Source organism: Theropithecus gelada, chromosome 11 (genome assembly GCF_003255815.1).
Source record: "Theropithecus gelada isolate Dixy chromosome 11, Tgel_1.0, whole genome shotgun sequence".
NCBI lineage: Eukaryota > Metazoa > Chordata > Mammalia > Primates > Cercopithecidae > Theropithecus > Theropithecus gelada.
Window position 1 is genome coordinate 52,154,201 of NC_037679.1, and position 23,102 is coordinate 52,177,302.

At 41.1% G+C, this 23,102-nt stretch overlaps 1 protein-coding gene across 1 annotated transcript in view; it reads right to left on the bottom strand.

The window, feature by feature from the left end:
- The window catches only part of EEA1 (early endosome antigen 1), a 164,833-nt gene extending 142,859 nt beyond the window's left edge, over positions 1–21,974 (bottom strand). The window contains exon 1 of the mRNA XM_025402728.1: positions 21,673–21,974. Coding sequence (XP_025258513.1) covers positions 21,673–21,696 — 24 coding nt within the window. The 5' untranslated portion in view covers positions 21,697–21,974. The remainder of the gene's footprint in view (positions 1–21,672) is intronic.
- Between the last annotated feature and the right edge of the window lie 1,128 nt (positions 21,975–23,102).

The following is a 23,102-nucleotide window of genomic DNA, read 5'->3' on the forward strand; positions in this document are numbered from 1 at the left end:
ATCACGAGGTCAGGAGATCAAGATCATCCTGACTAACACGGTGAAACCCCGTCTCTACTAAAAATACAAAAAAAGTTAGCTGGGCGTGGTGGTGGGCGCCTGTAGCTACTGGGGAGGCTGAGGCAGGAGAATGGCGTGAACCCGGGAGATGCAGTGAACCGAGATCACGACACTGCACTCCAGCCTGGGCGACAGAGCGAGACTCCGTCTCAAAAAAAAATTAAATAAATAAATAAATAAATAAATAAATATAAAAATAAAAAATAAAATGTAACTTTCAACACTGATTTTGTTACTCTATTTCATCCTCATCCCACCATAAAAATTAATTAGAAAGATTTCACAAATTCAAAAAGTTTGAAAAGCCATTTACTATATGCAGACCTTAAGAACAATGCTTTAAATACATTATGCAAGCCTTATACTAAATGCGTAGACAAAGGGCTCTCACTAACCTTTTTCTACTATTAGGAGCTAAAAACATATAGACAAAGCAAGAAGGTATCTTTGCAAAAAACACATACTATTTCATGAAAAAAAAAATTCATGTAAAGTAATTGAGGGGTTCCCAAGGAGTTTTCATACTTGACCTCTTAGCTTATCACATAGTTTAGGTAAATTCATTTACCCCTAAATTTTCATTATCACCATTGCTGACAATAATAAAAACACTAACTCTAATTCAGACCTTTGCTGAGTTTCCAATTCATATTTTCCCATCTTGCCAAATATACCTAATTGAATGCCTTGAGAGCACCACAAAGTCAGCTTATTCAAAACCAAATTCATTTATCTTTGCTCAACCCTTTCACCCATCTGCATTCTCCATCTCAGATTATAGAACCATCACACACTCATTTTGCCTAAATCCAAGGCATCACTCTTACTTGTCTCTATTCCTTAACCTTCACATCCAATCACCAAGTTAATTCAACTGCCCACATACATTTTGAATCTATCCCCCTTTCTCCATCTCCTTGGCCACTACCTTAATTCATGTTGCCATCATCTCTCACTTGGATTATAAAAGAAACTTAATACAGCACTCCATACTTCTACATCCACATTTCTAGTTGTTTACTAAGAAATCAAGTAATGGATGTCTCAAAGCATTGTAACCAAACCAAACTCTTCATTCATCTCAACACTTTACCATCCTAGGAAAAAGTTTACTTTCCTCACTATGTTCTCCAGCTTAGTCAATGATATCCTCATTTATCAAGAACTTCAGTTAAAACCTAAATGAACCAGGCATGATGGTGGGCACCTGTAATCCCAGCTACTTGGGAGGCTGAGGCAGGAGAATCACTTGAACCTAGGAGGTGGAAGTTGCAATGCAATGAGATCATACCACTGCACTCCAGCCTGGGTGACAGAGTGAGACTGTCTCAAAACAAACAAACAAACAAAAATTAAAACCTAAATGAACTAAACAGATATTTGCACACCAATGTTCATAGCAGGATTATTCACAATAGCTAAAACATGTGAATAACCCAATGTCCGCCAACGGATGAATGGATAAACAAAATGTAGTATAAACATTCACAATGAAATATTATTCAGCCTTTAAAAGGAAGAAAATTCTGATAACATGCTGCAACATGAATGAAGCTAGAAATAATTATGCTAAGTGAAATAAACCAGACACAAAAGGATCACTATCGTATAATTCCACTTACATGAGGTACCTAGAACAATTAAATTCATAGTGACAGGAAGTGGAATTGCGGTTACAGTGGGTTCAGGGGAGGGGAGGAATGAAGTTATTGTTTTAAGAGTATGGAGTTTAGTTGTTATGATTGCACAACATTGTGAATACATTTAATGCCACTGGACTGTACACTTAAAAATGGTAAAAATTGTATCTTTTAAATTATGTATATTTTGTCACAATTTTAATTTTTAATAAAATTTTTAAAACCTAAATAAGTATTATATTGCAGGCATTACCAAACAGACAAAATAATTATTTTAAGTATTTAAGAACATAGAGTTTTTACTACATATCCTTTTGGGTTATAGCACAAAGCCAAAGAAACACTGCTAAAAAAAAGAAACAGTAAAATTAATTCAATAATCTTAGCCATGAGATTCATATTGTTAATTTTAAAGCTATTTATGCATATTTTAGCAAAAACATTTGCTAATGTTAAGAACCAAGATATTCAGTATAAGAAAAAATGATATAAATGCAGAATCAAATAAATAAAAAACCATTTTATATCTTAAATTTGAATTATTATTTTGGTTTTTGTTTCTTTTTTTTTTTCTGAGACACAGTCTCACTCTCTCACCCAAGCTGGAGTGCAGTGGTACAATCTCAGCGCACTGCAACCTCCGCCTCCCAAGTTCAAGCAATTCTCCTGCCTCAGCCTCCTGAGTAGCTAGGATTACAGGAGTGCACCCAGCTAATTAGTGGAGATGGGGTTTTACCATGTTGGCCAGGCTGGTCTCAAACTCCTGACCTGTGATCTGCCTGCCTCGGCCTCCCAAAGTGCTGGGATTACAGGCATGAGCCACCACACCTGGCCTTGCTTCTTAACAATAATTCTTACCATTCAAAAGCTTAAAAGCAAAGACAACCCAAAAGCAGTGCACCCTCAGTGCTTATACTATGGTCTCTAACCATCACTCCCCACTCAAAGGAATTTTCTAGAGAAATGGCTGATTCCAGACATGGGAGAGGGAATTTACAAGATAAATCTGAAACATATTATTGTGCCAAAAAGCAAGGAAGCTTTTTGAACACAAATAAGGTCCTGTCAAAATGACAAACGTCACCTTGAAGGTACTCCCAGTAGCTACAGCTGAGATCATTTTCACATCAGCAAAAAATATCGACTGTAACTGACTGAAACACACTAATTATATGTAAATCCATGAGTTCATAATATAAAAATCCAGGAGTTAGTCAACTAATCTTTGACAATGGAAGAAAGGTAATACAACGAGAAAAGATAGCTGCTATTGCTTGAATGTCCCCACCAAAACTCATGTTGAAATTTAATTGCAAATGTAATGGTATTGAGAAGTGAGGCCTTTAAAAGGTGACTAGGTCATGGGAGTTCCACCCTCATGAATGGATTGCCATTATTGTGAACATGGATCAGTTATCATGGGAATGGTTTTGTTATAAAAACAAGCTCGCGGCCAAGCATGGTGGCTCACATCTGTAATCCCAGCACTTTGAGAGGCAGAGGCAAGCAGATTACCTGAGTTTGGGAGTTCGAGACCAGCCTGACCAACATGGAGAAACCCCGTCCCTACTAAAAATACAAAATTAGCTGGACGTGGTGGTGCATGCCTGTAATTCCAGCTACTTGGGAGGCTGAAGCAGGAGAATCGCTTGAATCCAAGAGGTGGAGGTTGCAGTGAGCTGAGACGGCGCCACGGCACTCCAGCCTGGGTAACAAGAGCAAAACTTTGTCTCAAAAAAAGAAAAACAAAATAAGCTCTCCATCACACCTGCTCTCTTGCCCTTCCTATTTGCTATGAGATGACATAGCAGACAGGATCTCAGAGAAAGGCGCTATGTGCTTAGACTCCCCAGCATCTAGAACTGTGAGCCAAATAAGCTTCGTTATAAATTACCTAGTATGTGGGATTCTGTAATAGTAGCAAAAAAAGAAAAAAGAAAAAAAAAATGGTTAGTTAAGACAATAGTCTTTTCAACAAATGGTAATGGAACAATTGGATATTCACATGCAAAAAAAAAAAAAAATCTAAATACAGACCTTATATTCTTCATAAAAACTAACTCAATGGTAGACACAGTGGCTCATGGCTACAATCCCAGCAATTTGGGGGGCCAAGGTAGGAGGATCACTGGAGTCCAGGAGCCCAAGACCAGCCTGGGCAACATGGTGAGACCCGTCTTAATAAATTTAGGCTAGGTGCAGTGGCTCACACCTGTAATCCCAGCACTTTGGGAGGCTGAGAAGGGTAGATCACCTGAGGTCAGGAGTTTGAGACCAGCCTGGCCAATGTGGAGAAACCCTGTCTCTGCTAAAAATACAAAAATTAGCCAGGTGTGGTGGCAGGCGCCTGTAATCCCAGCTACTCGAGAGGCTGTGGCAGGAAAATCACTTGAATCCAAAAGGTGGAGGTTGCAGTGAGCCAAGATCACGTCACTGCACTCCAGCCTGGGCAACAGAGCAAGATTCCATCTCAAAAATAAATAATTATATTTTTATTTTAATTTTTAAAAATTAACTCAAGGCCAGGTGCAGTGGCTCACGCCTGTAATCCCAATACTTTGGGAGGCCAAGGCGGGCAGATCATGAGGTCAGGAGTTTGAGACCAGTCTAGACCAGTCTGACCAACATGGTGAAACCCATCTCTACTAAAAATACAAAAATTAGCCGGGCATGGTGGTGCGCGCCTGTAATCCCAGCTACTCAGGAGGCTAAGGCAGAAGAATCGCTTGAACTCGTGAGGCGGAGGTTGCAGTGGGCCAAGATCATGCCACTGCACTATAGCCTGGGCGACAGAGCAAGATTCCGTCTCAAAAAAAAAAAAAATTAACTCAAAATGGATCACAAACCTAAAGGTAAAACACAAAACTATAAACCCTAGAAGATAACATAGGAGAAAAAGACTGTGGTTTGTCCATTATTTTTTTAGGTAGAACACCAAAGGCGCAATCCATGAAAGAATTAATAAGCTGGACTTCATTAAAATTAAAAATGTCAGCTCTTCAAAAGACATTGTCAAGAATAAAAAGACAACTCATAGACTGGAGAAAAATATTTACAAAAGACAAACCTGATAATGGACTATTATCCAAAATATACAAACAACTCTTTAAATTTATTTGTAAAAAAATAAATAATCTAATTAAAAACTAAGGCAAAGACCTTAATAGACAGACATCTTACAAAAGAAGATATACAGATGGCAAACATGCGTATGAAAAGTTGCTCCACAGCATACACCATCAGGGTAATGCAGATTAAAACAATGGGATACCACAATATACCTAGCAGAATGGCCAAAATCCAGAACACTACCACCATCAAATGCTGACAAGGATGTGGAGAAACAGGAACAGGAATTCATTGCTGGTGGAAATACAAAATGGTACAGCTACTTTGGAAGACAGTTTGGTAGTTCCTTTCAAAAGCAAACATACTCTTACTATACAATTCAGTAATCACACTCCTTGGTATTTACCCAAATGAATTAAAAACTTCTGTCCACACCAAAACGTGGACACAGTTGTTTAAAGTAGCTTTATTCATAATAGCTAAAGCTTGTAATTGACCAAGACATCTTCCAGTGCGTGAATCAATAACTTACTAGTACACCCAGATGATATTCTTCAGCGTTAAAAAGAAATGAACTATTAAGCCATGAAAAGACAATGAAGAAACTTAAACGTATATTACTAAGTGAAATATAAAGTGAAAGAAGCCAATCTGAAAATGCCTTCTGGAAAAGGCAAAACCAAGAAAAAAGTGAAAAGATCAATGTTTGCCAAGAGTTAAGAGGAAGGGAAGGATGAATAGGCAAAACACAGTGGATTTGTATGTAAGTGAAAGTACTCTCTATGGTATTATAATGGTAGAAACATAAAAATTTGTCCCAAAATCCACAGAATGTACAACACCAAAAGTGAACCCTACTGTAAACTGCAGACTCTAAATGATAATGATATGTCAATATATGTTCACAAATCCTAACAAATGTACCACTCTAGCAGGGAATGTTGATAATGGGGGAGTCTGTGTATGTGTAGGGGCAGGAAGTATATGGGAAATCTCTGTAACCTTCACTCAGTTTTATTGTGAACCTATAACTGCTCTAAAAAGTAACTTCTGTTTTTCAAATCTATGAACTTCCTTTTCTCAAGAAAGAGAAAATCAAAAGAAAACTCAGAAAACCACAATGATCACTGCTGAAGTAGCTAGTGTACCAACTCTTATGCTAACAGTAATCAAAGAAAAACAATTAAGTCTTTATCGTGCCTTGCAAGTATGCATTGAAATTTGGGATAACCAAATAGCCCTGGTTGATATCAAAAAGTTCTTTACAGAAAAATTTCAGTTAATATATGTAGAAGCAATGAAAGATTTAGAAGATCATTTTGCAAATATTGCTGAAATCTAACCCAAATGGCATCACAAAATCTTCTCTGAGTGTTCTTACTCAAATAAGAAATCTTTCTATCCTTTAAACTCGACTACGTCCCTTATGTATATTTCCTCTTGCAGCATTTACTCATAATAGAAGGAAGAACAAAGTGGTGTCAGTGGTAGTTCGTTATGGTAATTACCATCAATGAATCAGGCCTATGTTTTCATGCCCTTGTAATTCTCTTATGTAATCCTCCCTTACATAAACTCTGGGCTGGCCATGAGACTTGCCTTGACTAATGGTAGTAGCAAATGAGACACAAGCAGAGACTTGAAAGGTGTCTGTCTGCACAATGGGATTTGTTCTCTTGTTGCTGGAAACTTCTCTGCCACTACCTAAACCCAGATTAGCCTTGGACACATGTGGCCCAATGGATAAAACCAGCAATATGAATGAAGGTACCTTAGATAATCCATTCTGTTTTCCACCTTATTTTCTTTTTATAGATTTAGTGGGTACAAGTGCAGTTTTGTTAGATGGGCATATTGTATAGTGGTGAAGTCTCAGCTTTTAGTGTACCCACCACCCTAATAATGTACAGAATAGGTAATTTTTCATCCCTCACTCTCCTCCCACCCTCACCCTTCCCCCATATTTCCATCTTTATGTCTATTTGTATCCATTGTTTAGCTCCCACTTATAAGTGAGACCATGTGATATTTTACTTTCTGTTTCCGAGTGATTTCACTTAGGATAATGGCCTCCAGTTCCATCACTGCTGCTACAAAAGACATGATCTCATTCTTTTTTATGGCTGAGTAGTATTCCATGGTATATATAAACCACATTTTCTTTATCCAATCATCTGTTGATGGACACTTAGGTTGATTCCATGACTTTGCTGTGGTACAAAGTGCTGTGATAAACAGCCATATGCAGATTTGTTTTTTTATACAATGATCTGTTTTCCTTTGGATATATACCCAGTACTGGGACTGCTGGATTGAACTGTAGCTGTTTTTACCTCTTTGAGATATCTCCATACTGGTTTCCATAGAGGCTGTACTAATTTACATTCCCACCAGCAATGTATGGGCATTCCCTTTTCTCTACCTCCTCACCAACATGTTGTTGGTTTTGTTTTATAATTTTTTGTAACAGCTGTTCTGACTGGTATAAGATGGTATCTCATTGTATTTTTAATTTAATTTGCATTTCTCTGATGAGTAGCAATGTTGAGCATTTTCTCATGTTTGTTGGTCACTTGTATGTCTTCTTCTGAGAAATATCTGCTAATGTCCTTTGTTTACTTTTTGATGGGTTTGTTTTTTTCTTATTGCGTTCCATGTGGATTCTGGATGTTAGTCCTTTGTCAGATGCATAGTTTGCAAACATTTTCTCCCATTTGGTAGGTTGTCTGTTTGTTGATTATTTCTTGGGCTGTACAAAAGATTTCTACTTTAATTAATTCCCATTTTTTTCTTTTTTTGTTTTTGTATTTGCTTTTGAGGTCTCAGTCATAAATTCTTCGCCCAGGCCAAAGTCCAGAGAGAGTTTCCTAGGTTTTCTTCCAGGGTTTTTAGTTACAGGTTTTTTGTTTATTTGTTAGTTTGTTTTTGAGGCAGAGTCTTACTCTGTTGCCCAGGCTGGAGTGCAGTGGTGTGATGTCAGCTCACCACAACCTCCACCTCCCAGGTTGAAGCGATTCTCCTGCTTCAGCCTCCTGGCTGATTTTTGTCTTTTTAGTAGAGACAAGGTTTCACTATGTTGGCCAAGCTGGTCTTGAACTCATGACCTCAGGTGATCCACCCACCTCGGCCTCCCAAAGTGCTGGGAGTCACTACACCCGGTCTAGTTTGAGGTCTTACATCTAAGTCTTTAATCCTTCAGTTAATTTGAGTTATCTTTTGTATATGGTGAACAATATGGGTCCAGCTTCATTCTTCTGCATATGGCTATCTAATTTTCCCAGCACTATTTACTGAATAAGGTATTCTTTCCCCACTGCATTTCCCTACCCCCACCACACTCTCAGGTCTCCCCCTACCACTTACTCACCAGCCCATGCCCCCATGACCTCTGGCCCTGCCTTTGCTTGCCTCTAGCCCTGCACTCAGATCCCAGGCCCATAATCAGAAGCCACAGTGCATATTTTTGTCAACTTCATCGAATATCAGTTAGTTATAAGTATGTGGCTTTATTCCTGGGTTCTCTATTCTGTTCCATTGACTTGTGACTATTTTTATACCAGTACCATGTTTACTGTAGCTTGTAGCATAATGTGAAGTCAGGTAATTTGATGCCTCCCACTTTGTTCTGCTTTGGTTATTCGCACTCTTTTTTGGTTCCACATGAATTTTAGAATTGTTTTTTCTAATTCTATGAAAAATGATGTGGCAATCTGACAGGAATTGCACTGAGGCTGGGCACACTGGCTCACACCTGTAATCTCAGCACTTTGGAGGCTGACGTGAAAGAATCACTTGAGACCAAGAGTTCAAGACCAGACCCTGGGCAACATAGCAAGACCTTTATAGACTTTTTTTTTTTTTTTTTGAGGAGCCTCGCCCTGTAACCTAGGCTGGAGTGCAGTGGTGTGAGCTCAGCTCACTGCAACCTCTGCCTCGAGAGTTCAAGCAACTCTCCCACTTCAGCCTCCCAAGTAACTGGGAGTAAAGGCGTGCACCCCCACGACCAATTTTTGTCTTTTCAGTAGAGACGGGGTTTCGCCACGTTAGCCAGGCTGGTCTCAAACTCCTGACCTCAGGTAATCCACCCGCCTCAGCTTCCCAAAGTGCTGGGATTACAGGCGTGAACCACCGCACCTGGCCAAAGCTTTGTAAATTTACTTAACTTCTCTAAGCCTGAAATTCCCATTTGTAAAGTGAAACTAATAATGACAGCCTCACAGAATTGTTGTAAAGATTAAATAATAAATATGTTTAAATTAGTGTCTGGCATTATAGTAGATACACTATAGACAAATATTATTATTAAGTACATCTCTCTGCACAAAAAAAGACCTAGAATCAAAATTTAAAAGCTGTCCGGACACAGTGGATTATGCATGTAATCCCAGCACTTTGGGATGCCAAGGTGAGAGTATCACTTGAGCCAAGGAATTCAAGACTAGCCTGAATAACAAAGTGAGACCCCGTCTCTACAAAAAATACAAAAAATTAGCCAGGTATGCTGGTGTGGGCCTGTAATCCCAGCTACGAGGGAGGCTGAGCCAGGAGGATTTCTTAAGCCTGGAAAGGCTGAGGTTGCAGTGAGCCGTGATCAGGCTACTTGCACTCTAGCCTGGACAACAGGGCAAGAACCTGTCTCAAAGCAAAATAAAACAAAACAAAAACAAAAAAAAGCTGGAAGGTACTCAGAAATCATTTGGTCCAATTGCAGTCACTTCATACATGAAGAAACTAAAAGAAAGAATAGCTGGCTTGCCTGACAATGCTCTGCTATCTAATGGTAGAGCTGCAATTAACACTTAGGTTTCCGGGATCTCAACTGATATTTTCCCTACAATCTCAAAACGTTTCTTGTTCATTTCTCTGATACCAATTAAGCCTAACTTCTCTAATCTCAATTTCTTCATTGATAAACTATAACGACAGGATGAATTTACAGGACCTTCCACCTCCAAAATTCTCATTCTATGACTGATCTGGAGCCATAAATTGGCTGACCTAAAAGGATGTCAAACATATTTCCAATATCTGTATATGCTTAGTTTTCTTATGGTCATATTTAAAACTCTAAAACTTAAGTTACTAGTGAAAATAATTTGTCTCTCACAAGCAGGCAAGTCTGTAAGAGACTGAGACTATCAGAACTCATCATAGATAAGTTCCTAGTACCTCATTTGGGTTTATAGATATCATACAATTAACTTAATGTTAAGTGAAATATTAAGTGAATATAAGTAATATTAGGTGAAATAATAAAAGTTTTAAAAATACCCTCCATCTGATTAAAATTGACCTACATATGTTAGGCAAGTTTAAAGCATAGGCTGTTCTGATTCATCAAATATGAATAGACAGATACAAAAACATACCAAAATAAGGGTTAACGGTCTACTTTAAAGAAGTAGCTACTTTTCATTTTATATAAGTCTTAAACTCACTTAAGGGAACAGGGAAAGGTACTGACAATAAAATTTCTTGAACAGAGGATCTGTGGATCATGCTCAAAATCATGGACTATGAAACAAACTTAAAAATCTGGGCCGGGCACAGTGGCTCATGCCTATAATTCCAGCACTTTGAGTGGTCGAGTTGGGCGGATCATGAGGTCAGGAGTTCGAGACCAGCCTGACCAAAATGGTGAAACCCCGTCTCTACTAAAAATACAAAAATTAGCTGGGCATGGTGCCGCACGCCTGTAATCCCAGCTACTGGGGAGGCTGAGGCAGGATAATCGCTTGAACCTGGAGGCAGAGGTTGCAGTGAGCTGAGATCGTGCCATTGCACTCCAGCCTGGGCAACAGGGTGAGACTCCATCATTATTAAAAAAAAAAAAAAAAAAAATCTGTTAGGTGGCCAGGCGCAGTGGCTCATGAGGCCAGGAGTTTGCATGGCAAAATCCCATCTCTATTAACAATACAAAAATTAGCCAGGCATGGTGGCATGTGTCTGTAATCCCAGCTATTTGGGAGGCTGAGGCATGAGAATCACTTGAACCTGGAAAGTGGAGGTTGTAGTGAGCCTAGATCGCACCATTGCACTCCATCCTGGGCAACAGTGAGACTTTGTCTCAAAAAAAAAAAAAAAAATCTGTTAAGTAACACTTTATAATCTAACAAAAATTTGAATCTACTGGCTACAGATTCCCATTATAAAAGATATATAGAATCAGTTTCAAAGAAGTAGATCACAAAATTAATAAAATTAAAATCCATCCTTAATATAATCATTTTCTATAATGCAAAAATTTTGAGAGAGACGATCCAAATAGTAGATGATTGTCGTAACTTGGGTTCCCAAGGAAACAGACTCTGGGACTGAAATCTGCATACAAGAGGTTTATCGGGAAATAATCTCAAGAACAACACCTGTGTGGGCATAGAGGAAAGCATGATTGAGTAGAGGGAGAAATTGAACTGTACTGAATAGTAACACAATCACAACAGCAACCTCAGTGAATCCTACTAAGAGTTCTGAAGTGGGGACAGTCCTTCATATAAGACTCTAATGAGGCAATGCATATCTTCCACATTAATCATTAATTAAATGCAGGTTGCTTCCTTCTGCAAGGGCAAGTCCAAGAAAAAGATGCACCTATGGGCCTTTAGCAGCCATGACTCTAGGCAGCTAAAGGAAGGTGTCTCCACCCTGAATGGGGATCTAGATGTCACACTACAATAATGCGCCTTACTTGCCTTTGAAATATCAAAAAGGGCTATACACTAGAGGGACAAAGACCTCGGTAAAGAAAGAGACCTACTATCTTCTGGAGCCTACTATGTGGCAGGTGCTGTTTCCACCACTGCACTCCAGCCTGGACAAAAGAGCAAGACTGTGTCTAAAAAAACTAAAAAAGAGAGATCACTGGCCGGGTGCAGTGGTTCACGCCTGTAATCTCAGCACTCTGGGAGACCGAGGAAGGCGGATCATGAGGTCAGGAGATCGAGATCATCCTGGCTAACACAGCGAAACCCCTCTCTACTAAAAATACAAAAAAATTAGCCAGGCGTGGTGGTGGGCGCCTGTAGTCCTGGCTTCTCAGGAGGCTGAGGCAGGAGAATGGCGTGAACCCGGGAGGCGGAGCTTGCAGAGAGCCCAGATCGCGCCACTGCACTCCAGCCTGGGCAACAGAGCAAGACTCCATCTCAAAAAAAAAAAAAAAAAAAAAGAGAGATCACCTAGCCCATGCCTTCATTGAACAGATAAGGAAAATAAAGCCCAGGAAAGCTCAACGATTTGCCTAAGATCACACTGGTAGCAGAAGCAGAACCTGAACTCAGGTCTTTGATTCCAGATTCAGTGAGTTCTTAACATGCTCTGGTGCCTTTATAATCAAAAACTTAATAAAACCAAAATAACCCTGAGGCATAAATCTTATTATAAAGCTCTGGATATCAACTTCCCCTAGATTATGTGTATTTTCAAATTCCTGCACATAAAACTTGTGTTTTATACTAGTTGAAGAAATATCAGTCGGTAGTCTGCTAAATGAAAGACTATATTTTTATTAACAATAATAATAGTAAGATGTAAACTCTATGATGGGCACTATGCCAGGCACTTTAATTGCTTTATAACATTTAATTCTCACAACAATCTTTCGAGTAAAGACAACAGATTACTCTCATTTACCCAAGTGGGGGAAAAAAAAAAGTTTAAAAAGCTAACTTAGTCATTAGCTAAGACCACAAATGTAATAATGGGAAGAGCTGAGATTCCATCTGACTTTTGAGTCTTGCGCTTTTAAAGTTAAACTACCCACAGTGGTACAGCCCTTTGCTACTTCTCAATTTTTCTTTTCTAAACTTTTCAAATTTTCATGATGTGTATGATTTATTTTCATAATCAGAAATCTATTTTATCATTTTTAAATATTTTTAAAATAAAATCACTGCTTAAAATATATGGGCAGTTGCAAACAAGTTATACGAAACAAACAAAAAAAAGTTTTACAAAACAAAATAAACTCCTACTTCTTTATTGGGGATCTAACTCCATATGACCTACCAACCACTTAATCCATTCACAAAGCAATTATTTTGGCACAGCACAGTATAAAGGAAGGAACTCTTAAAACATTTTCCAAACATTATTTAGTTAATTAAGTCAAAATAAAATACCACCAACACACTGGAAAAAATTTTATATTCGCATACATATGTAAAATTTAGCCACAGTCTGATATTAAAAACTGAGATAAGGGAAAGAAGATGATTTTTATTAAATTGCATCTACTGCTATGGCCCATGCAACACTAAAACAGATGTCTATGCATCTTTGTGCTAAATATGTCAATCAATCATAGGGCATGCAACAGCCATGATCCATCCTACAGTAAGCTGTCCTACCACTGTTCGTGTTGAGAACAAAGCCCAAGACAGCCAAGTTATATGATTCCCATGCTTACTGCTGACTAACCAGATGTGATCACTTGGACTCAACCAGCTAGCTAGCCACCAGTGAAATGGCCCAGTGCAGGGTGTGGGGAGGCCAATGCAGCAATGAACAGCTACAGCTGGGTCCCATGTTTAGGCCTGTGAATTACAAATTAAAAAGAGAAATGATTGATTAGCTGTACAAACTGACACTAAACAGACATACACTGTAGTTATGAGACAAAGTAAGAGTACTTGAAGGACTTGAGCAAATCAAAGTTACAACCCAGCCAAAGTTTCAAAAGACCACAGATTCTGAGTGTGCAGAAGCCATGGTATTAAGAAAACTAGAATAAAGAGTAAGAAATGCTGGGCGCGGTGGCTCATGCCTGTAATCCCAGCACTTTGGCAGGCGAATCATCTGAGGTCGGGAATTCAAGAGGAGCCTGACCGGGGGGAGGGAGGAGGGATTGCATTGGGAGTTATACCTGATGTAAATGACGAGTTGATGGGTGCTGACGAGTCGATGGGTGCAGCACACCAACGTGGCACAAGTATACATATGTAACAAAACTGCACGTTATGCACATGTACCCTAGAACTTAAAGTATAATAATAAAAAAATAATTTAAAAAAAAAAAAAAGAGCAGCCTGACCAACATGGAGAAACCCCACCTCTACTAAAACTACAAAATTAGCCGGGCATAGTGGCGCATGCCTGTAATCCCAGCTACTCAGGAGGATGAGGCAGGAGAATCGCTTGAACCAGGGAGGCAGAGGTTGTGGTGAGCCGAGATCACGCCATTGCACTCCAGCCTGGGTAACAAGAACGAGACTCCATCTCAAAAAAAAAAAAAAAAAAAAAAAAAAATTACTTAACAGCAGAAACAAGCATGCAAACAGGTGAACTAAGTCCTTTAACAGATGAACCCTACAGTGAAAAATCTATAAAGCCCTGTTACAGAGCTCCCAAAGAGCACTGCCTTAATCTTGCAAAGACTTCCAGTAAAGATGTATCAGAGGCTCAGCCCCATATGACATTTTTTGGCCTTGGATTTCTATGAAATTCTACCTTTTTTTAATTGCAGAATGTATCCTTATAACCATTACCATCCTATTTGAGCTAACCCAATAGATTCTTTACTCCTAGAACCAAATGAACTTAATCAGAAACATTATCACTGTTACAGAGCCATGGTAAGGTTTATTTCTAGAAGAACGACCTACAAAAGATGTGTTTCATGCTGCCACAACTCCTGAAGACACAATATTACCCCACCCCCAACGTTGGTTGATTAGACCAGCAATGGACACTTGACCCAGAGGAAACAATTCTATTGGCCATCCAGAGACCTATGCATGACCTGACTAGAAAAGATGAGAAAAACGTTTTAGATTATTCTGTTGGGATTCTGGAAACAAGACATTGGGCCAGTTGGCTATACAAAGTTAACGTGAAAGGCATGTGGAATCATGTCAGATGGCCATCAAAATCCTGGCCACACTTAGTAAGCAGCAGCGAGACTAGGCACAGAGAAGTGGGGATAAGAAGCCAGTGGTCCATCAGAAAGTGTGAGACAGACAAAAGAGCTGCCTCTGTCCCTGACACATTCCAGGTCCTGCTCTCCAGAGACCCAACTATGTATACAGTAATTCCAGATCTTAGATCACTATGAAACCTTATAATAAATCCCTCTTTCAACTTAAACTAATTTGAGATCTGTAATCCTTGAAAATAAAATTATTGGCTGGGTGTAGTGGCTCACGACTGTAATCCCAGCACTCTGGGAGGCTGAGGCAGGTGGATCACGAGGTCAGAAGATCATCCTGGACAACATGGTGAAACCCTGTCTCTACGAAAAATACAAAAATTTGCCGGATATGGTGGCACATGCCTTTAGTCCCAGCTACTCAGGAGGCTGAGGCAAGAGAATCGCTTGAACCCAGGAGGCAGAGGTTGCAGTGAGCTGAGATCACACCACTGTACTCCAGCCTGGCGACAGAGCAAGACTCTGTCTCAAAAAAAAAAAAAAAAAAAGAAAGTTATTAGAAGATGGTCAAAGAATGACAGATTACATTAATGCATTTAATATTTCAACACTTTCCATGTAGTCTATATTCCCTGTTTCTATTCCCTTACTTCCTAGTCATTCATTTCCCCCTGTGACTCTCTTGCAACCGAAATAGGTATGACCCAATTGTCACATTCAGTGGGCACTTCTCAGTCCTTATTTGACTCAACTTTTCTTCAACATTTACATATACCTAACACCCGCCTCTACTTGTCTCCTGAGTGCTAGACTTGTATTTTCTCTTGCCTACTGAACATCTCCACTTGGGAAGTCCAGACCTCTAGTTCACTTTTCTCTTCTTCCCCAACCTTTTCCTCCACCTCTATCCTTAATCTTAGGTCTATTCCACCACCCTCACAGCTACCCAAACTACTCACAAGTCAACAAGTTCTAGCAATTCTATTCCTCTTCTTGAAAATCACTTTATTCTCTCTCTATCCACAAAACCACTGCTTGAATTCAAGCTTTAATTATCCCCTAGACTAAGGGCCAGAGGTCCAGAAATTCTGATTCAATTGAGAAACTCAAAAATCTGGTTTGTTTTTAAGAATTCCAAATGATTCCAATATGCAACAATTTTAAGAACAACAATAACTTTCTAGCTGATGTCTCCCTAATGAAGTCATCCTCTCTACAGGGCCACCAAGTAGTTAATATGTACTACTGAAAAACCACCAGGCATCAAGCACCATGTTAGACCAAAACATACAAAGGAAAACAAAAAAATCTCTACCCTGGCCGGGTGCGGTGGCTCACGCCTGTAATCCCAGCACTTTGGGAAGCCGAGGCGGGCGGATCGCCTGAGGTCAGGAGTTCAAGACCAGCCTGGCCAACACAGTGAAACCCTGTCTCTACTAAAAATACAAGAAAAAAATTAGCTGGGCACGGTGGCAGGCGCCTGTAATCCCAGCTACTCGGGAGGCTGAGGCAGAAGAATTGCTTGAACTCGGGAGGCGGAGGTTACAGTGAGCCAAGATTGCATCATTGCATTTCAGCCTGGGGAACAAGAGCAAAACTCTGCCTCAAAAATAAAATAAAATAAAGTAAAGATTATCTGGGAGAACTACTTTTGGAGGGTTTTCCTTATTACAAATTTGATAACTTTAAAATTCTCTGTGGCTCCTTACTGTCTACAGTATAAGGTCCAAAACCCTTCAAGCTACCTGTTGCAACCATCCCATCCACATCCAGAAATACTCACAATCCCCCTACTCTATATTAAACTATATCATGCCTTGGATTTGTCTGGTTCCGATCTCTAAAATGCCCTTCTGTCCTTTGTCCCTCCTTGCCTGAGTCACTTCTATCCTCTGCAAAGCCTTCCACAATCTCTATTCCTTGCCCTCCCCTACCACACCCCTTCTCCACCACATAGTTACTTTTTCTTTTGTGCTTACAAACTTTTCCTCTGTGTATATATTACAACACTTATCACATTGTTTTGTAATTATTTATCTGTCTCCTCCATTAAAGCTCAGCAGGTTTTTGTTTTGTTTTGTTTTTTGTTTTTTATTCTCAAGAGTGTTTTGCACAGTAGTTAGCACAAAATAAATATTCAGTAGTACATAAAATGAATGCACCTATGTTCTAAGTCCTCATCTACCTCATCTACAAAAAAAAAAAAAAATGGAGACTAGAAAAATAAAGGAAGTGATAAGAAAAGTGTTCCTTAAAGAAATTTGGAGTTTATAATGACACTAAAACATCATTTAAAAAAATCAGCCAGGTGTAGTAGTTCACGCCTATAGTCCCAGCTATTCCTGAGGCTTAGGCAGGAGGGCCACTTGAGCCTAGGAGGCAGGGGCTGCAGTGAACGTGATGGTGTCACTGCACTCCATCCTGGCTGACAGAGCAAGACCTTGTTTCAAAAAAGAAAAGAAAGTTAAACACCAAAAACAACAAGAAAATACCAACATTAGCGGCAGCTAACATGTAAGACTTTTTTTTTTTTTTTTTTTTTTTTTGAGATGGAGTTTTGCTTGTTGCCCAGGCTGGAGAGTGAAATGGCATGATCTCGGCTCACTGTAACCTCCCGGGTTCAAGCAGTTCCCCTGCCTCAGCCTCCCTAATAGCTGGGATTACAGGTGCCCGCCACCACGCCCAGCTAATTTTTTCTATTTTTAGTAGAGACAGGGTTTCACTATGTTGGCCAAGCTGGTCTCAAACTCCTGACCTCAGGTGATCCACCCACCTCAGCCTCCCAAAGTGCTGGGATTACAGGCGTGAGCCACTGCGCCTGGCTAAGACTTTTATACATATTAATTATCTAGTTCTCCACTTTATAAGGAGGGTAGTATCATTACAACTATTTTACTGAGACACAGAGAAGTAACTTCTCCAAAACTACACAGATAGTAAATGAAATAGGATACAAACCCAGGGAGTCTGGCATCAGAGTTCATGTTCTTAACTACTAAATTACATTATTTCTTTAGCTCAACCAAAAGTCCACTGGAATTAGAGAAGAAAACTGAGTACTAACCCTAGTTCTTTCATTTCTTAATGTCTTCTTTATTCTCAGTTCTAGTCCTGGATCTTTAATATCTTAATCTCTTTATTCCTAACATGCCCAAAAAAAAAAAAAAAAACCACTCAAAAAGAAAATCATTCCATTAGCTGTCACTTTTTAAAATTCACTTCAATAAATGAACAATACTTTCATCAAACTTAGATGTACAACTAATCTGGGAAGCCTTCCCAACATCTAAGACCAGGGCCCTCTTGCTGGGTGTTCTTGGGACTGTGTTTGTCCTTCCTAGAACTCATTCAATAGTACAGTTGTATGAATCTCTGAACAATTCCTCTCTTCCACTGGACACTAAACTCCACAGAAATTCATGCCTGCTTTACCCATCATTGTCTGCACAGCACACAGTAGGCCCACAATAGATGTCTCAACAACAAAAAAAAACCACTAATCAGAGTACGTCACTTTCTTTTTTTTTTTTTTTTTTCCTAAGGCAGGGTCTCACTCTGTTGCTGGAATGTAGTGGTGCAAACTTGGCTCACTGTAACCTCTGCCTCCCAGGTTCAAGCAATTCTCCCACCTCAGCCTCCCAAGTAGTTGGGACTACAGGCGTGCACCACGATGCCCGGCTAATTTTTGTATTTTTTGGTAGAGACAGGGTTTCACTACATTGACCAAGCTGATCTCGAACTCCTGATCTCAGTGATCTGCACGCCTCGGCCTCCCAAAGTGCTGGAATTACAGGCATAAGCCACTAAGCCAGCCCACAGTAAGTTATAATACTTTAGAAAGAAATGGCAACAAGGTTTACAAGCTGCCTAAGGTACTAAATGTTGATTAAATTTCTAACCATTAAGTACTTTAAATTCATGTTTTTCTTCAAAGGACTCTAAAGTAAAATATTCAATACATACATATTGGAGCTACTTCATTTTGGTTTTGTTTTGAGGTTTTTTTGGTTTTGTTTTTGTTTTCTAGCCTCTTTCAAGCCTCAGAGAAACACCTTAGTAAGCTAATGAAAAAGGAGGAGCATGAGCAGAAGGAGGGACAGAAGCAGAAGAACCAGAAACCAAATTTCTGTAAAGTATCCTGAGACTGATGATGTTCAAAGACTTTGACTTCTAATTGATTGTAAGCACTTTGTCTCTTTCTTCTTTTAAAAAATGCTATTTAAAGGACACTATTCAGAAGAAAATAAGAATAGTTAAAATGAAAAGGTCATCTAAAAACAAAATGTTAAAGGAATGCCACATAATTTCAAAGCACGGAGTCCATTGCAAATAAATCTCTAAATTAACAATAGCTTTCATCTTATATCTTAATATCTACGCTGAGAAATAAGACTAGCAGTGTGGGGTAAATTAGGTTGCCATGTTACACAATTTAAAGATTCAAGTTATACTTGTTGGTAAATACCACTTGCAGAGTTAATAAAATATATATTCTACCTTCTAAACTAGTAAATCACCAGATTTAAGACATTTATCAAAATGTCCCTATTAAATACTCAGCATTAACACTGACCCAACTACACGATAAAAGCTGAGCTCCTTCAAAGGGACTCTTAAGTCCTCTCACAATTTGGTCTCTAGCCACCACGGTAACTTCATCTCTTACTAATTGCTACAGACCATCTCACTTCCTAAGCTTAACTGTTCACACTCCCCACAGTGTGGGGAGTGCGCCTTTTATGACTCCATCTCTTTGCATTTGCTGTTCCCTCTGCCTGACATGCCCTTCCCTCTTCTGAGCTGTGAATATGCCCTCCTCCCTGAAGCTTTTCCTAATTACCCTCACCTCCTCCCAAAGAGTGCCTCCTGGGTCCTCTGTCCTCTTCATTATTCTATTACATACCACTGTCATTTTAAAAGTTCACCTCCCAAACAGCCTGTGAGTTCCAAAGGGAGGACCCACAGCTTAATCAACTATTTCCCAGCCCTTAGCATGAAGACTGGCATTTACTGAAACTCAATATAAATACACCGAATAAAAGAAAGTTAAGTACTTAAATGTGAAAAACACTTCAAACTTTCCTATTAAAGAGTTAATGCATTTAACACATTGATTCTCAACCAGAGGCAATTTTGCCCCTAGGAGACATCTGGTAAAATCTGGAGGTATTTTTGGTTGTCACAACAAGGGCGAAGGGAATATAGGGGAATGCTACTGGCATCTAGTGGGGGTAGATGCCAAGGATGCTGCTAACATCCTACAAGGCACAGGGCAGCCTCCCACGACAAAGAATTATCCAGTCACAAATGCCAATAGCGCCAACGTTAAGAAACTCAGTTGTCAACTGACTTACTCGGATGTGATGATTCAATATCACATCTCTGGCAACAACCACAATCAATTTCACTTTTGTAGTTTCAACGGAAGCTTTTTAACAGTTGATAGGTATGCACCAACATTAAAAATGATCTTTATATAATCTCCATGTTTAACTTCAAACCAAGATTACTAGAAAGCATCCCTTATTTCTGAAAACCAATCTATAACTACAGAAGCCATTCTTAAACCAGTAAACACTTTTATTTGTAAACTTCAAAGCAAACCACGGGCAAACTAACTTTCACTTGCGGAACTATGACAGAAACACAATCTGAAACATGAGGTAAACAGTTCCTCCAGGTCTGATAAAAGAAAAATCTCCTAAAGCCTCAAAGTAAATAATGCACAGATGTCTTTACTGCTGAACTAAGGAAGTGATGGGAAAAGTAAAGGACACGCCCTTGCTACTGCCAAAATCATCGCTGATCGGGATTTCAAAACTGACAAAACACTGCAAAATACAATTAAATGTCAATACAGGTTGTCAGATAAAGAAGTTAACTATTTCTCCCTCTAATAACTGACCAAGTTTCACATGACTTCATTCTTTTAGGAGAAAGCTAGGCAGAAGCAAGAGCACTCCCTTCCTATCTACTGGATGACTCAACTCTCTTCCGCACATTCCTCGGCTGAATCCTACAAATTAACTAATTTCTTTTGTCCTTTGAACTAGTTATGCTACTCCCTCGGTAAAGAACTAATAGGCCTGGCACCTACTTTTCAATCATTTACACTTTGTTACACCCTATCAGCCTCAAAAAGAAAAGAAAAAAGCTATAGCCCCCCCCAAAAAAATTTACCAGTTGATAGGTACAACAACTCTTATAAGAAAAGAGATGTGAATTATGTTATTCTAGTAACTGATTCCTAAATGATACACTTACAGTTTTCTAATGCTCTAATCTTTCTATCCTCAAGGTTTTCCAGATTTCAGAGACAGCACTGGCAGAAACTAAGTGTATACCACTTGATCAAGCTTACTGCGGATTTATTCTCGGATAGCTAAAATAAGGTAGTGGGGCTTGGACAGAAAACGTCTTTTTAATTAAAAAAAAGTTTCCAACAGTGAGTAACATCTTCCTTCTCGGCTGACTTTGCCAGTGTCAGTCTCACGACTGGGCCCAAGGTAGGCCGGGGCTCACCACACCACCCTCCAATGTGGCCCAAAGGAGAAAGCGGGGCCGTGTGTGGCAGGTGCGCGTAGTGTCAAATTGGGGGACACGGGGAGTGCGGCGGGTGGGGAAGGGCGAAGCAAGCCGCCCGCAATCTCCCAGGGGGCGTTCTCCAGCCCGGCAGGCGGCCAGTCGGCCCGTCCCACGGGCAACCAACTCTCCATTTTCATTCCCACTCCGGGATCCCGGGAGGAACGCGCCGGCACCACACCCTCCAGGTCGCAGCCTGCTCGCACAGACCGAGCCTCGCGCCGGAGCGGGCGCCAGGCCTCGACGCGCGGGGCCATCAGGGCTCCGCCTGCCGCCCCGCCGCGCCGGCCCCACCCGCCCTCCCCGCCCCCGGGCCAGGCGACCGAGGCCTAAGAGCCTGCCGGGCTGTGGGGCCTAGAGAAGGAAAGAGCCCGCGCTGAGGAGGGGCGCCCGCGCCGCGGCCCCAAGCTCCGGCAGTCCCGCTCACGTGCTGCCGGAAAGACGGTTTCACTCTCTTACCCTCTGTAAAATCCTCCTTAACATGGTTTAACCACCACCCGGCGCCGCCTCGGTGACTCTCCAAACCCTGCGCGGGGCCACTGACTACTCGGGGTGCGCGGGCGGGAGGGACTGGGCCGGGAGGGGACCTGGAAGGAGGTCGGGGCGAGGCGGTGGCGGCGGCCGCTCGGGCGGCCCCGACTTCCCCACAGGCGGCGAGAGGGAGCACGCGAGAGAGAGCGAGCAAACGACTAGACAGCCTGCGAGCGCCTCCTGCCCGCCCGCCGGGCGGCCCCCGTAACTGACAGCTGGGCGGGCCCGCCCGCGGCCGCCGGGGGGCGGGGCGGCGGCGGGCCCGCCCCTCGCCTGTCCATCCGCGGGAGGCGGGGCTGAAGGGGGCCGGTCCGGGCCAGCGACCAATCGGAAGCGGTGGCAGCGTGGGCGGCTGCGTGACGGACAGGCGGCAGGACGCTGTCGCCGCAGCTTCTTCCGGCTAGCTGGGGACGCCGAGGCTGCGGAGCGCACGCCTGGGCTCCGTCAGAGGGCCGCGCCCGCGCGACGACCGCGTGCCAGCTAGTGGGAGGCGGGCGAGGACCCCTGGGGGTGTCCCTCCCTGACCCAGGCGGGAGGAGGGGACTCCTCAGGCTGTTTTGTAAAATGTGTCGATGTCACCCTTCCGGCTATTGCTCCTGACTGTGGACAAGGTATTGAGCCTGAGCTATATCCTCGTTTCTGCTGGAAACGCTGACTCTGCCTCTAAGCCTCTGGGTTGAAGCCCACTAGAGAATCTCAGACGTGCTTAACCGGTCTGTTGGGCTCCCCTGCCCTTTTCCAGCCCCTGGTTTCCTTTCCCTGCTCCCTTCCTGCTTCTAATTTCAGCCAAAGAGAAAGCAAAGATTTAAAAAAGAAGGGTAGGAAGAAGCTGGAATTTGAATTGTCAAGAGAAGTTTGAGGTTGTCTTTTCTAGATCAAAACAGTTTTTAACAGGCTGATGTTCACATGTTGTGCTTTCCTTTTCCTAAAGCCCGTGCTTGACCTCCTAAGGAATTTTAAGTCCTATTCTGATAATAGATATATGAAGTAAATTGTCATTAATGCCTCTGTTTTATAGATTAAGAAAAAAAAGAGGTCACAGATAAATATCGTTCCAAAACGGCGTGGACTTGGAACTGACCTCCAGGCGCGATGTCATTATTTAACTCGAGAAATCACAGCTTCTGCATCCTACTATTCTGCCAATATTCACAAGCCAAGAGGCTCAACTTAACACCCTGGTAGAAAAAGAGAAGCCTTTAATATTGCTTGAACAGGGAAGGAGAGGGAATAATGGAACTAACCTTGCTGGAAGGGGGAAAAAAAAAACAACTGAACACTGAATGAAGCCTATGAAGCAATGAATGGAGTGCTTTTTGGAAAGTACTTCCAGATCTTTTGAAAAGCAGCACAAAATT